Source organism: Peromyscus maniculatus, chromosome 8, assembly GCF_049852395.1.
Source record: "Peromyscus maniculatus bairdii isolate BWxNUB_F1_BW_parent chromosome 8, HU_Pman_BW_mat_3.1, whole genome shotgun sequence".
Taxonomy (NCBI): Eukaryota; Metazoa; Chordata; class Mammalia; order Rodentia; family Cricetidae; genus Peromyscus; species Peromyscus maniculatus.
The window spans coordinates 83,700,769-83,714,792 of NC_134859.1; the positions used below are offsets into that span (position 1 = coordinate 83,700,769).

Sequence of the window (14,024 nt, forward strand, 5' to 3'; positions counted from 1 at the left end):
CAGGCATTTCAAAACTGTCTTTATAGTCACACCCAGCTAGAAATGGAGTATGAGGCTTGTCTACCCTGCTGATTCTGATCAAATCAAACAACCCATAGGAAACTATTTTTGCCCTGGAATTTCCCCACCTTCATTTTTGCTACTAAATAACCTCCAGGCACTCCCCACAGGCCCCTACCAAATAACCTCCAGGCACTCCCCACAGGCCCCTACCAAATAACCTCCAGGCACTCCCCACAGGTCTCTACCAACTCAGATTAAGGGGATGACTAGACTTGGGTCACAAAAGTGTGACTAAAGCAGGCACCAAACTTGCCTCAAACCTCAGATCAAAACAAAGAACACTTTTGACTCTACATCACTCAGAGGGCAACTCCCCACAGCCAGTGACTCATCTCTCACAGAGAAGGCCATCCAGCTGTGGTGACTAGACTTCAGCACACATTGGACAGAGAAAAATGCGAGAGAGGCCTCTGGCATTGCCTAGATAAAAAGAAATTTTCTTGGGGGTTCGCTGTTTTTCTGGTACGTGGGCCCACGATATTAGAAGCGCGCTCCTTCTTTGGACATCTTCTCCAGCCAATACTCAACTCAGCACAAGACTGAGACGAGAAGGCGCCCGGCCTCACATTAACTGAGGTGCTGTTGTACGCACTGCTGCTAATGGATCATTAAAAAAGCTGGGAGTCTGAGAAATCGCAGCCATGTCTGAAGAGCGCCTGCTGTCCCAGCAGCCCAGCCTGCTGGCAGAGCTGACTGCCTAGCACCAACTCCAGGAGGAGAGAGGAGAACAGAAGAAGGCCAATCCAGCTTGCTGTTTTTTTGGCTGAGTAGGGAATTGACACAGACCACCTCCGGCTCCTGTCTGGAAGTTTTGAGATCAGAGAGCTTCAGGCACAGCTGGGTTCACAGCTGCACCATTTGGAGCATTGGACTCATTAATATTCATGAGCCATCCCCACCAATCGGCAGAGTGGATGCCATTAGCCTAGCATCTGTCGGGTTTTGTGAGGGTTGTGTATGGAGTTTTTTCCCCTTTTAAATGAACTTCTTTTGACATTTTGGATCTGCCTCTGTAGGTTTTCCATCCTCGCTTCGCTCTGATGCATCATATAAAGGAGAGACCCAGGGGAGGCGGCCAGGAAGGAGGGATGAACGCCAGCCAGGGCTTTGCATCTGCCTGTTGACAAACTTTATTTCTCTTTTAGCACCTGGCACCTCAGACAGGCTTCGAAGATGGAAGCGCATCAGGTAAATTATACCTAACAAGGTTCATGCCCAGAACTGTGAGAAGAGCTGGATCCTGGCTCTTTGGAAAACAGTCCCTCCTGCTGCGGTGAACTTGAGTCTCGCACACAATGCAGGAGAGCTCCAGCACACAGTTCTGCGGTGAGTGTTATTTCCACGCTGATAAATTCATGATTTATGAAAGTAACTCCTGCCAGCTCTCTCTCCCTCCTTCCCTGCTACAGCTTGTTAGACACAAATTGCAACAACAGTCTTCAATACTTGTATTTTATTTCAGGCCAAGGCCCCTCAACTCTGAACTAAATGCCATTGACAATCCCACAACACAGGCCAGTAGTAAAAGAGCCCACACACCTAAGAGCAGAGCGGCCAGGGGAGCCCAGCAGAGCCCACCCTAGCACTCCAGCGCCCAGGCCCTGCTCTCTGCGATCAGGATCTCGGCAGCAGGAGGGCAGAAGCCTCAATGTCTGAAGGAGAGCACGTGGTTCCCCATCTCATCCCTCGAGCTCTCCCTTCCAGGCAGGAACAGAGCCTGTGTGCCCACTGGACGAGCGTGAGGCCTTCTTCCCCATGCAGCAGTGGGCACTGGGGCAGCTAAAGCCCCGGGCCAGGGGCTGCGACTCAGCGAGAAGAGAGCTTTACCCCTGCAGAAACACCAGCTCTGCTCTCTGAGCAGAAGATGGGCAGCCCAGAGCCACCTCGGCCAAAACAAAGCCTCTGCACTGTTCCCTCCCCCTGGCTGCAGCCAGCCACTTTGCCTCGATGGTCTGGAACTGCTTGCCTGCAGCTCTCAGGGCCCACTCAAGCTGCCAAGGTCTTGGAAGATACGGGAAATCCCATCGATAAGAGTCACATTACTGCCATTTACTGACAAGCAAGGAGGTGGTGAATAAATATTCACCACCCTGTCCACACAAGGAGGCAGGCAAGAGGCAGGCCTCCCACAACCAAAATGTTCCAGGCAAAAACTGCAGCCTGCCAAGATGGGAATGTAACAATAGAAGCAAGCATTCTGTTGGTACAGTACTCAATATGGCAGCTAAAAATCTGCCATGAAGAGGTTCCCCAAACTATTCACCCGTGGCAGTGCACCTGAAGAAACTAAGCTCCTGCAGAAGTAAATAGAGTTCTACTTAAAACCAACAGCTTCTGGGCCCTGTGCTTAGCTTAACAACACCAGTGTGGTGTTTATTCCCATGGAGGAGACACAGCAGGCAGCCACAACCAACCTCTGCATAGCGAACCTGAGTAGATATGGATGGAGGGTGCCAAACAGCCCGACTCCCCTGAACCTGCCCTGTGCCCAACCCCACCTGAATGCGACTGTGGCCTGCAGCTTCTCCACCACCCAAGAGAACCTAGAGCTCAACCACAGCTCACCTCCCCCACAGTGTCTAGCTGACCAGGGTCCAAAGGCACAGCATGGTCCCCTCCCACAGCCCTTCTCACAGGCTGGGACACAGAGAGTCCTTCTTCGGGTCCTGCAATATCACAGCATGATGGTGAGGAGCTGGGCGGCAGCATAGGACTCTCTAAGGATGGGCCCTCAGAGTCCATCACCGGAGCCCATGTTTCTAAGTGGTCCTTCTCTTCACTGAGGGGTGGAGAAGGAGAGTTCCTCCTGCCTGATCTTGGAAGAAAGCAGCAACTGGAAAGGAGAAGAGGAAAGAAAAAGATAGGCATGAATAGATGATAAAAATGAAGAGATGGGCATAGACATATACATTTCATTCAGTGAAATATTCAGCCATAAGAAGGAATGACGTGGGCTGGAGATATGGCTCAGAGGTTAGAAGCACTGGCTGTTCTTCCAGAGGTCCAGAGTTCAAATCCCAGCAACCACATGGTAGCTCACAACCATCTGTACTGAGATCTGGTGCCCTCTTCTAGTCTGCAGACACACATGCAGGCAGAATGCTGTGTACATAAATAAATCTTTAAAAAAGAAAGAGAGAGAGAGAGAGGGAGGGAGAGGGAGAGGGGGGGGGAGAGAGGGGAGAGAGAGAGAGAGAGAGAAGAGAGAGAGAGAGAGAGAATGAAGTACTGAAAACATGCTGGAGCTGGTACAATGGCTCAGTGGGTAAAAGACCCCCACTGCCAAGCTTGATGACCTACTTCAATCCCCAGGACATGGCAGAAGTAGAGAACTGACCCCAACAAGTGGCCTTCTGACCTCCACATGCATGCCATGACCACACATATGCACAAACACACACTCAAATGTGATTTAAAAAAAAAAAATTTAAAGCATTATGCTGAATAGAAAAAGCCAGGAGCTGGAGAGATGGCTCAGTGGTTAAGAGTACCGACTGCTCTTCCAGAGGTCCTGAGTTCAATTCCCAGCAACCACATGGTGGCTTACAACCACTTGTAATGAGATCTGGTGCCCTCTTCTGGCCTGCAGGGACATATGCAGGCAGAATATTTATTATGTATACATAATAAATAAATAAGCCGGGCGGTGGTGGCGCACGCCTTTAATCCCAGCACTCGGGAGGCAGAGCCAGGTGGATCTCTGTGAGTTCGAGGCCAGCCTGGGCTACCAAGTGAGCTCCAGGAAAGGCGCAAAGCTACACAGAGAAACCCTGTCTCGAAAAACCAAAAAAAAAATAAATAAATAAATAAATAAATAAATAAATCTTTAGAAAGAGAGAGAGAGAGAGAGAGAGAGAGAGAGAGAGAGAAAGAAAGAAAGAAAGAAAGAAAGAAAGAAAGAAAGAAAGAAAGAAAGAAAGAAAGAAAGAAAGAAAGAGCCAGATACACCTGCCATATGACTCAGCGTGTTTGAAATGACCAGAACAGGCAGATCCAGACAGAAAGTAGACTATGGTTACCAGGGGGAATGGCCATTGCTCACTGGGGTGGCATTTCTTCATTTAGAATAGGAACATGTTAAGAGCTGAGGAGGTCACTTGGTAGTAGAACATACACCTAACACAAGTGGAGCCCAGGACTTCATTCCCACCAGAATCACAAAAATTAACTACTTAGTCAATTTTCAAAAAGGGCCCAGTGTAGTGCTGCACACCTTGAATTCCACTCAGGAGGCAGGCAGAGCTTGTGAATTTGAGACCAGCTCGGTCTACAGAGCAAGCAGCCTACATAATTGAGTAGGTCTACATGGCCGGGGCTATACAGTGAAACAAAAGGAGAAGAAGAAACAGAGTGCTGTATACACACACACCTGGGATCTCCGAGCTCATTGTCTGAAGCAGAAAGATCACGAAAAGCTGAAGACTGGCCTGGTACACAGTGAGCTCTAGGCCAGTATGGACCACATAATAGACCTGCCTTAAACAAAAGAAAAAGCCAGCCAGGGAAGGCTGCCCTTCTTTCTCTGAGTTTCAGCGGGACCTCTAGTTTCCCATTCAAGATAGAGAACCAGGCCTTTCCAAGGCTACCAATGCTGTGACATTCCTTTCCTAACATATGGGCATGTCACATCCCATGTGTCACTGGTCACAGTGATCCCAGCCCCAGGTTCCTTCACAGGCCCTCCGATTACCTGTTGAGCTGGTCTCCTTTAGCCAGGTGGGAGGTGCTCTGCCTCTTCTCCTCCTGGGCCCAGCCACAGTTTGACATAGCGTAGCGGAGAATAGCATCAGACACCGTCAAGGAGCCTCGGCCCTGCACACAGGCTTCAATCTCAGGGACTGAGAGCTGGCTTTGGAGGAAGAGGTGTAACTGACTGTCTGACAGAAGGACCACGCTCTGCAAGACCCTGGAGCAACAGAGAGCACAACACCGACCATGTGAGGAAGCAGCTGTCCCCATCCCAGCCCAGCCCGCCTTTGGCTTCACAGAGCACTGGAGATGGGGGGCACAGGAAAGCAAGCCACCACAAATGCGACCGACCGCAAGAGCAGGGCAGGGGTTTGCATCTGTCTGGCTCTGTCCTGCGGCCCTGCCTCCACAGTGGTGGCCAGTGCTAACCCAGCAAGTCCACTCACTTTTCTAGGAAATGCTGTAGGCCTTGCCGTCGCTTCTCAATGAACTCATCAGAGCTGCCAAAGAAAGTGGACTTCCCAGGAAGTTCAGGGACCGGCCTGTGGAAACATAATGTAACACTCAAAGTGAAGCATCACTCCAACCCCACCCCAAAATAATCCCCTGAAAAGAGGCCCAATCAATACAATTAGATTTTAGGAAGGGACGTACAGCGCTAACACTGGTTGATGGTATGCCCTACGGCAGGCACTTCGCATCACATTTCCACAAACATGGCATTTAATCTTCCTAAAAATCCCATGAGAAAAATACTAGTGTCCTCCTTTTAGAAAACCAGACAGGTGACATAAAATTCCCACTGTCTGCCGGGTGTGGTGGCGCACTCCCCAGCACTGGGGAGGCAGGCTAATCTCCAAGGTCAAAGCCAGCATGGTCTACAGTGTGAGTTCTAGGCCAGCCAGGGTTACACAGAGAAACCTTGTCTTTAAAAAAAAAAATTCCCATTGTCACACAACACAGGTAGTATCCAGGTCTACGATTCCAAAGCCATGCTATTATACCACTCCATCTAGTATACACACTTCCAACATCAATTGCTTTTTTCTTCAGGTGTATGAGCTTGCTTGATATGTGCCCCATGTGTCCACAGTATCCACAGAGACCAGAAGAGGGAATCAGATCCCCTGGAACTGTAATTACAGGCAGTTGTAGGCAACCTAGTGTGGATTGCCAAACCCAGGTCCTCTGTAAGAGCAACAAGGGCTTTTATTCATTTATTTATTATGTATACACTATTCTGCCTGCATGTATCCCTGCAAGCCAGAAAAAGGCACCAGATCTCAACATAGATGGTTGTGAGCCACCATATGGTTGCTGGGAATTGAACTCAGGACCTTTGGAAGAACAGCCAGTGCTCTTAACCTCTGAGCCATCTCTCCAGCCCTGCAACAAGGGTTCTTAACTCCAGTCCCTTTGGGGACTTTCTGACACATGGCCTCACTATGCTATGTAGCCATGGCTGGCCTGGACCTTGCAGTAATCCTCTCATCTCTGCTTCCTAGGTGGTAGGACTATAGGCCTGCTCCACTACACCCAGCTCTACTACCTCTGTGCTCTGCATTGGGATGGGGGAGCACGTGCATACACAATGTATGGAAGCCAGACGTTGACAGAGGATGTCTTCCTCAATTACCCTCCACTTCACTTGTTGAACTGAGTCTCTCACTGAACCCAGAGCTAATCCATTTGGCTAGACTAGCTGGCCATCAAGCCCCTAGGATTCCCCTGCCTCTGTCTCCCAGCACTGGGATTACAGGCTTCTCACATGGGTACTAAGGATCCAGCTCAGCTCCTCCTGCTTCACAACGATCATGTTACCAATCGCCATCTCCCCAGCACCCAGCTCTACATTCCTTCTTTAAGAAAGAGACTTCAAGCAGGAATGTGGGCCCTTTCCCATAAACTAAAACTGTCTATTCCACGTTGGACATGTTGCCACATGTCTATAATCGGAACTACTCAGCAAGCTAAAGCAAGAAGGTGGAGCATTCCAGGCCAGCCTGGAGCTGCACATACAGCCTCTATTTCAGGGAAAAACAACAAACAAACAAACAAACAAACAAACAAACAAACAAATAAAACAGACCACTCTAGCCCCAGAATTTGCCATAAACGAAGTGAGTTATCGCATATTACTGTTAAACATCCTTAGCTTCTGTTATAAGGCACAGAGAACACGTTATAAAATAACAAGCAGCCAGGGCTGAAGACATAACTCTGTGGTAGAGTGATTGCCAACCACGCACAAAGTTCTGAGTTCAATCCCTAGCACACAAGAAAAGGAAAGAAATAGACACAGACACTCTCAGAGAGAGAACAACAGACAGAAGCAGACGGGCAGACAGACACCCCAAAGCAGCCTAGAGGAGAGGGACAAAGGGAGTCAACTGGCATGGCCCATGGCGGTAACCCCATCAGTCCCACGTGGTAACTAACTGGGCAGACCCTCCACCAGTGATCACCCTGAAGTAAATGAAGCTCTGGAGAGAGAGGCAAGAGAATCAACAGTTGCAGGCCAACCTGTACTACAGAAGACCATGTCCCAAAAAAAAAAAAAAAAAAAAAAAAATGTATCTAGGTGTGGTGATCTATGCCTATAATCCCAGCGCTCCAGATGTTGCCACATGAAGAGTGCAAGTTCAAGGGCAACTTGGACTACATAGTGAGACCCTGCCTGAGAAAAGGAAGGAAGTCTCTGGAGTTTACAGGGAAGATAGCTTACAACATGCCAGGCACTAAAGAAGCTGGGAGCTGTTTTAAACCGTGTTTAAGTCAGTGAAATATATATGTGCACATACACACTTTTTCCCCTGTTCATACAACTTTGCTAGTTCAAAAACTAAAAAGGAGAATGTTGGTTTTCTTCACTGACTTGAACACCTGACTCAAAGCCTTTCCCCGGTGCCTGGCATGTTCAAGGTCCTTTTCTCTGGACACTCCAGCTCCCATGTAGCCCGAGTCTCCTCAGGCCTGAGAGGGCGCCGAGGGCAAACTCACACCAAGCCCGCATTCCTCTGCAGCTGTCTCCTCAGCCACACAAACTCACGGTAGCGGCGCCGCACACACGAGGTCTTGGCAGTAAAGGCCTTGCTGTTCGTCTACAAGAGGAGGTTGGTAAAGAGGGTTAAATGGAAAGGACTAAGGCCCCTGTGACTTTGCCACCATCACTCTCATTAAGGGGCCAAATGATCAGGCCACTGGTCCCCAGACCAGGGTGCCACCGGACAGGCTGAGAGCAATTCACAATCACACCTTGTGTTTCCTTCACCATGCTCTTTTTCTCTCAATCTTCTGTCTCAAAGGGATGTTGGCAACACCCACAAATCATTTCCACTTCAGCACAGCCCATAGCCCTGGAGTTGACCCCATTACAGAAGCTTGACTCACATGAAGGAATATCTTATAGTCCACGTAAGAATTCCAGGAACCCTCATTCTGCACCCGGGGGTCCTGCACACGCACCGTGATCACCTCCTGCAGGTATAAAAAAAAAGCTCCTTCAGCTTCAGCTCACCACACAGAAAGAAAGTGGTTTGGTTCAGACTTTGGAGCCCTGGCTGGCCTAGAACTCACTATGTAGACTTATCGCTTGAACACGTGGCATTTTTCACAGATCTGCCTAAGTGTTGAGATCATAAGACGCCACACCTAGCTAGCAAGGCAGCTCTGACCACACAATAGTTACCAAAGTTTCTAACTCAATACCAACTTCCAGTCGTTGTTCTAGTCAATTCAACAAGTGTTTGCTGACATGGTGTGTGCCAGGCACTGTACTAAGATTGAGCATAAACAAGAAGCAAAGCTCCCTGTTCTCCAGGAGACCACAGGCCATGCCAACTAGTACAGGCCTATGAGCCTAACGACTTGGGAGGCTGAGGCAGGAGAGTCAAGAGTTCCAGGCCTTATCTGAGGAACTTAGTGAGACTCCATATAAAAAAATAAAGACATCAAAGAAAAGAAAAAGGCTGGGCATTGGTACACACCTTTAATCCGAGCACTTGGGGGCAGAGGCAGGCAGATCTCTGTGAGCTCAAGGTCAGTCTGGCCCACAGAGGGAGTTCCAGGACAGGTAGGGTTACACAGAGAAATCCTGTCTCCAAAAACAAAAATAAGTAAATAAAGAACTTTGGACAGTGGCTCCCTCCTGTAATCCCAACACTCAGGAAGAAGCAGGAAGACTGCCATCAAGTTGAAGGTCAGCTAGTTGAAGTTCTAGGCCAAACAGGACTATCCAGTGAGACCCTGTCTCACTACATAAAGATAAAAAGAGAGCTAGGGATACACGGCTCAACAGTAGAGCTGAGCACTCACAAGCCCCTGAGTTTAATCTGCACAGCGAAAGAGTAGACAAACAAGAACAAAGTATAATGATAAATATATATGGAAATGTCCTAATGAGCTCTATTTGTTAGATAAATAAATATGTAATTTTTTGTTGTTGTTTTTGTTTTTTTGAGACAGGGTTTCTCTGCATAGCTTTGCGCCTTTCCTGGAACTCACTTTGTAGACCAGGTTGGTCTGGAACTCACAGAGATCCGCCTGGCTCTGCCTCCCGAGTGCTGGTAATAAAGGCGTGCACCACCACCGCCTGGCCTAAAAATGTAATTTTAAAAAGCTTACATTCTAGTACATTCCAGCCAATGTGAAAGTTAGTGGAAATGGAAGCTCACTTCTCAGCATGTACACTTGCTGCTGATTTCCTTCTCTTGGCTTTATTTTGAGCCCATCAGACACACCAAGAGCACATTAGGGGAAACAGCACAGACGATGATCTGCATCTGTGTCCCCTCCTCCTAAAGGCCCCCAACTCTGGCCACCTGGAGCCCACTCTTACCTCCAGCTCTTGGTTCTCCAACATCCTACACCAAAAGCCCATGGGAAGAAAACATCTGGGGAGGAACAGAGGACAGGAGCAAGCACAGTTAGCAGGTATGTCCTTACCAGGCTTTGTCAGGGCAAAACCCCAAAAGTTCTTAATAGACAGCCCTTGGGGAAACCCAGGTCAGCTCCCCTCTCCCTAATTATGTTGTGTAAAACTTTAAAGAGGAAGGAAAAAACACCCACACTAGTTAGTAGCAAGTTAAAAGCCCTGGGGAATTTGTCTCCATTCTCAGACTACCCCTGGGACCCTCTACAAGGCCACCTCAACCTAGAGCTTCTTGTGTGTGGAGAGTGTGTTGTGGGTGGCCAGAAAGGCAGGTAGGTGGGTTCCCTTGTAAAACTTCTGCCTGAGGACTGTGGCTTAGGAGCCTTGTGGAGCACGGCTTTGAAAAGGAGCCTAACAGCACCCCCTCCTGGTTGTTTAGAGACAACCCAGTCCCTACACATAGCAATGCTCCAGCAATCTAACCAAAGTTACCTCTAGACAGGTGAGTCATTGAGCTGGAGTGCTCCTGGGAGCACCCAACTGAATGGTCCAGTTACAGTTACCACCTTCCCTTATCAGCTCTCTAAACTGGAGCCAACCATTGTAATCATTTCCAATCTTGACATGCCATCCGGTTTGTACCTCTGCCCAAGCACCCCACAGCTACGCAGGTCAACTCAGGATGCATTCCGCTCCTTTGTAAAGATTCATTAAAGCCTAAGCCACTGATTTCCCCCAGTGTGGTAGTTTATGTGTACAGCGACATCGCCCACTCCAACAAGGGGACCATGAAGGCTGTAGCACAGGGTTACTGGATTCCAAAGGGGCCCATGATGTCACCTTCTGTTAAAATACAGCACTAATCTTCTTACTCCTAGAACCACTCCAACAGCATCCACCCTGGCTGCCGCCTCCACCCCCTTCCTCTCTCTTAAGAGCAGAACAATAAGGTTTAATTTCCCTTTCCAATTTACCTTGAAATGAAAACTGACTTCAGCCAATATGTACTGCCAACAAATGATCCGGGCCGGCTCCTGGGAAAACAAGCCTATCTAAGCTCTCCCTCCCTCCCCCCATGCCCATTCACACACCCACTCATTTTTACAGTCCCACAATTAATTTTAAACACATTCTCTTATTAGTTCTGCCTTACCATTAGAAGAGCGCATAATGAGCTTCCGTCTATTTTATGTTTTGCTAACACAGGGCTAATGTTTCAAAAGAAGGGGAACTCATTTACCGCATGAAATTAGCAGAGCAAACAGCTTTTGCAATTCTTTCCAATATCCCAGAAGGTCTCACTTCTACAGACAGACATTGCACGCAGGGACAAAGCTACATGGCAGATGACAAAATTGAGCTACACTGTGGCGCAAACCCAAGGTTCTGTGATTTCAACACCATCATAAACAGCATTCTTGCTGACAATATGATTTTTCATCCGCAGCAGTCACCACCTCCAACAGGCCCTGAACTGAAATGCAGGGAGTTCAAATTCCCCAATAACCCAGCTTAACAACAGTCCAGACCGAAACAAAGGTCTGTGACCAAAAACCAGCAGACAGACTTGCTGTGAATAATTAACCTCCTGGGGTTTCCCACCCCTTTCTCTTTTTAGGCATTTGCCGATCTGCCAGCATACAAGCAGAGAGTTAACTATTCTGAAGTGTCTTTTTGTAGTACAATAGGAAAGATGACAAGAAAAAGAGTTATCTCCACTAACGGGAGTTCATATCACTCTTCCTGAAAAGGTCTGTGAAATTCAAGACTAGTTCAATAACTAGTCATCATACCTTTGGTCTCAAAGAAGAATTTGAAAGGGGCCCCGCAGCACCCCCATGTGGAAGTTTTTCTCCTTTAGTGTGGAGCTACCGTCACATTGAAACAACCAAAAACTGGCTTTTAAAAATTCCAAGTATGCTTAAACCTAAGTTTAAAGGGCACTGAGGAGGTTCTGATTGTAAATTTCCTTAAAATAATGAAACTACAAAAACCTAGGCTCCATTTCTTTTTGTTTGTTTGGTTTTTCGAGACAGAGTTTCTCTGTTTAACAGCTCTGGCTATCCTGGAACTCACTTTGTAATAGACCAGGCTGGTTGCTAACTCACAGAGATCTGCCTCTGCCTCTGGAGTGCTGGCATTAAAGGTGTGTGCCACCATCACCTGGTAAAACCTAGACTCCATTTCTAACCACCACTATTCTCCATCAATTTCCTTCCCAAAGACACCACTCTTTGGAAGAAAACGAAGTTCATCCATTCCTGGAGAAGCAGCAAGCTATCTTAACTTCAGCTCTACGACCTAGAGATGGATCTGTGTGCATCCACTAAGGACGGATAAAGTCAAGTAACCTCCAAAGGTTAGGTGACTTACGCAATGCTAACTACATTTCCAGGCCCTTTCCATCATATCTGAAGTGCTGTTTGCTTCCCTCAGCAGTACCGGCACCAACAGTCCTGGGGAAGAACCAGATCGTTTGACGTGCACAAAGTTGATGTATTGTCAAGCTCACAACTGCTAATTCAAGGCCTCCCCCTCAATTTTTTCTGCCACTTAAACTACTTCAAGAGGCACGCTAAAAACAAACCAGGCTGCAAAAGGGTTGCGCCAAGGAGTCTCTCGTCTTTTCTTACTCATTCTTGAGCCTTTGATGTCAACAGAGAGCAACTCAAAAACCTCGCCTTCCTAAATGCCCACGGGGGTTAGTTAAAGGCGGTTCTCCGGCCTGACACACTCCACCCCGTCCATCAGGCAGCTGTTCGACCTTTCAGTCCACAGCCCACTCATCCCACCTGGAAATAACAGGGCGACCATAATTCCCAGTGTCCGCGAAAAATACCTGCCATTTCCTCCCACTCCCGGCCACTTGGATAGCTATCCCCAAACTCCGACTCTGGACGCTCCCTTCCATTCTTATCAACCCAGATGGAAAACAGCCACATACATGCTCCTTCTCCTTTCCCGGTTAAACCTGGGACGAAAGTCACCTTCTACTGTCAAGGTAAACGGAGGAGCCAGGCTTCCTCCTTTCTGGTCGGGTCCCCAGCAAGCCTCACTTTCCACCCCGGGCAGGAAGACAACCCCTTCCTTCCCTGACATGTCAAGCCAGGCCATCACTCCAACGCCACCACTGCTCCCCCAAGCCGGCGTCCCATCCCCCCCCGCCCCAAGCAGCACCCACGAGCCGCGGCCCCGCCCACGCCCCCTCACCTGAGAGCGGCGGCAGCGGCGGCTCTCGACAGCGACACCACCAGCCCCGCACCATAGAGCCCGAGTCCCGGCTTCTCCTTCCGGGTGAGTCGCCGGCGCCCCGGTGCACGACGGGAGGCGGCTCCCGACGGACCAATCCTGAGTGTCCGGGACGCCCCCACCCCTGCAGACCGGGGTTCTCAGTGGCGACCGCGGGTCAGCGGAGGCTCTCGGCCCCGCCCAGACTGGAGCCGCCATCCGGATCTTTCCGGAAGTCGCTAGGGGCGCGGGGAGGTGGAGCGCGCGAACTGAAAGCCCTCGGCGTCCACGCCAGAGTTTTGTCCCGCCCACCGCCGTCAGGCGCGCCAATCAGCGCTCAGGGAGCGTCTCGGCAGCCCAGGTGTCTGTAGGGTGTTACGGGGTTGTCCGTGGTGTCGGGAGGTTCCACACTTTCCTGCAGTCTTACTAAGATCTCCAGAGGGTCCCGCTTTGAACCTCGGAGGTTGCAGTTCCCCGGCTGAAATGTCACGGGCACTGCCAGTTCGATTTGTAAAAGCCGCGCGGGTCATCCCGGCAAAAACCGAACGAGATGGCTCACAACTCACTGTGACTCCCCGAGACAAGCCCACAACAGGATCACCTAGTTAGTAAGCAAGAAAAAGCTGGTGACAATGCTAACCGTGGTGACATTAAATTTCCTCTTACGGCAATGAAGGGGCTCCCGCCTGGAATCCTAACACTTGGAAGAGTAAAGCTACAGAGTGAGTTCCAGGCGACCCGGGCTACAGAACTCAATCTCAAAACACAGTTTAAAAAACCCTCTTATAGCCGGTCGACGGTGGCACACGCTTTTAATCCCAGCACTCGGGAGGCAGAGCCTGGCAGATCTCTATGAGTTCGAGGCCAGCCTGGTCTACAGAGGGAGTTCCAGGACAGGCACCAAAACAACACAGAGAAACCCTGCCTCGAAAAATTAAAAAATAAAAATTAAAAAATTAAAAAAAAAAAAAAGGAAACAAAAACCCTCTTGATCTGTTAAAAAGATAATTTTACACCTGTAATCCCAGGACTTGGAAGTAGAGGCGGGAATTGAAGGCCATTGCCAACTACATAGTGAGTTTCAGCTTATCCCCGGCCACTTAAAACCCTGTCGCAAAAACAACTGAACGGGAGAAGGAGGAATGACTGAGAGCTTAAGAGTGTTTGTTCCTCT

The 14,024-nt window shown here is 49.1% G+C and overlaps 1 protein-coding gene across 6 annotated transcripts; it reads right to left on the reverse strand.

The window, feature by feature from the left end:
* Positions 1–1,501: 1,501 nt before the first annotated feature.
* On the reverse strand, positions 1,502–13,082 carry Snx11 (sorting nexin 11). 6 transcript variants are annotated; one of them, XM_042282701.2, is made up of 9 exons: positions 12,833–12,896; positions 11,996–12,078; positions 10,597–10,656; positions 9,590–9,644; positions 8,143–8,229; positions 7,753–7,853; positions 5,199–5,294; positions 4,754–4,969; positions 1,502–2,896 (listed from the first exon to the last, which is right to left on the reverse strand). In XM_042282701.2, exons 4-9 carry the CDS (start codon positions 9,629–9,631, stop codon positions 2,614–2,616), a joined length of 825 nt encoding a protein of 274 aa, XP_042138635.1. In that variant the 5' UTR covers positions 9,632–9,644; positions 10,597–10,656; positions 11,996–12,078; positions 12,833–12,896; the 3' UTR covers positions 1,502–2,613. The 6 variants fall into 6 exon arrangements, with proteins under 6 accessions (XP_042138635.1, XP_006971957.1, XP_076399345.1 ...); XM_076543229.1 differs by lacking the exons at positions 11,996–12,078; positions 12,833–12,896 and adding exons at positions 4,433–4,539; positions 12,567–12,590 and having other exon boundaries at positions 2,682–2,896; XM_006971895.4 differs by lacking the exon at positions 11,996–12,078 and having other exon boundaries at positions 12,833–13,082.
* Positions 13,083–14,024: the final 942 nt, after the last annotated feature.

Excerpts from the sequence above, each read along its gene's own strand:
- Snx11 (XM_042282699.2), bottom strand. The coding sequence starts at position 12,736 with ATGGCCTGGCTTGACATGTCAGGGAAGGAAGGGGTTGTCTTCCTGCCC. Across the intron at positions 10,657-12,566 it reads CGGGAAAGGAGAAGGAGCAT|GAGCCGGCCCGGATCATTTG; the intron begins GTATGTGGCTGT and ends TTGTTTTCCCAG. Across the intron at positions 9,645-10,596 it reads AAGTCAGTTTTCATTTCAAG|ATGTTTTCTTCCCATGGGCT; the intron begins GTAAATTGGAAA and ends GTTCCTCCCCAG.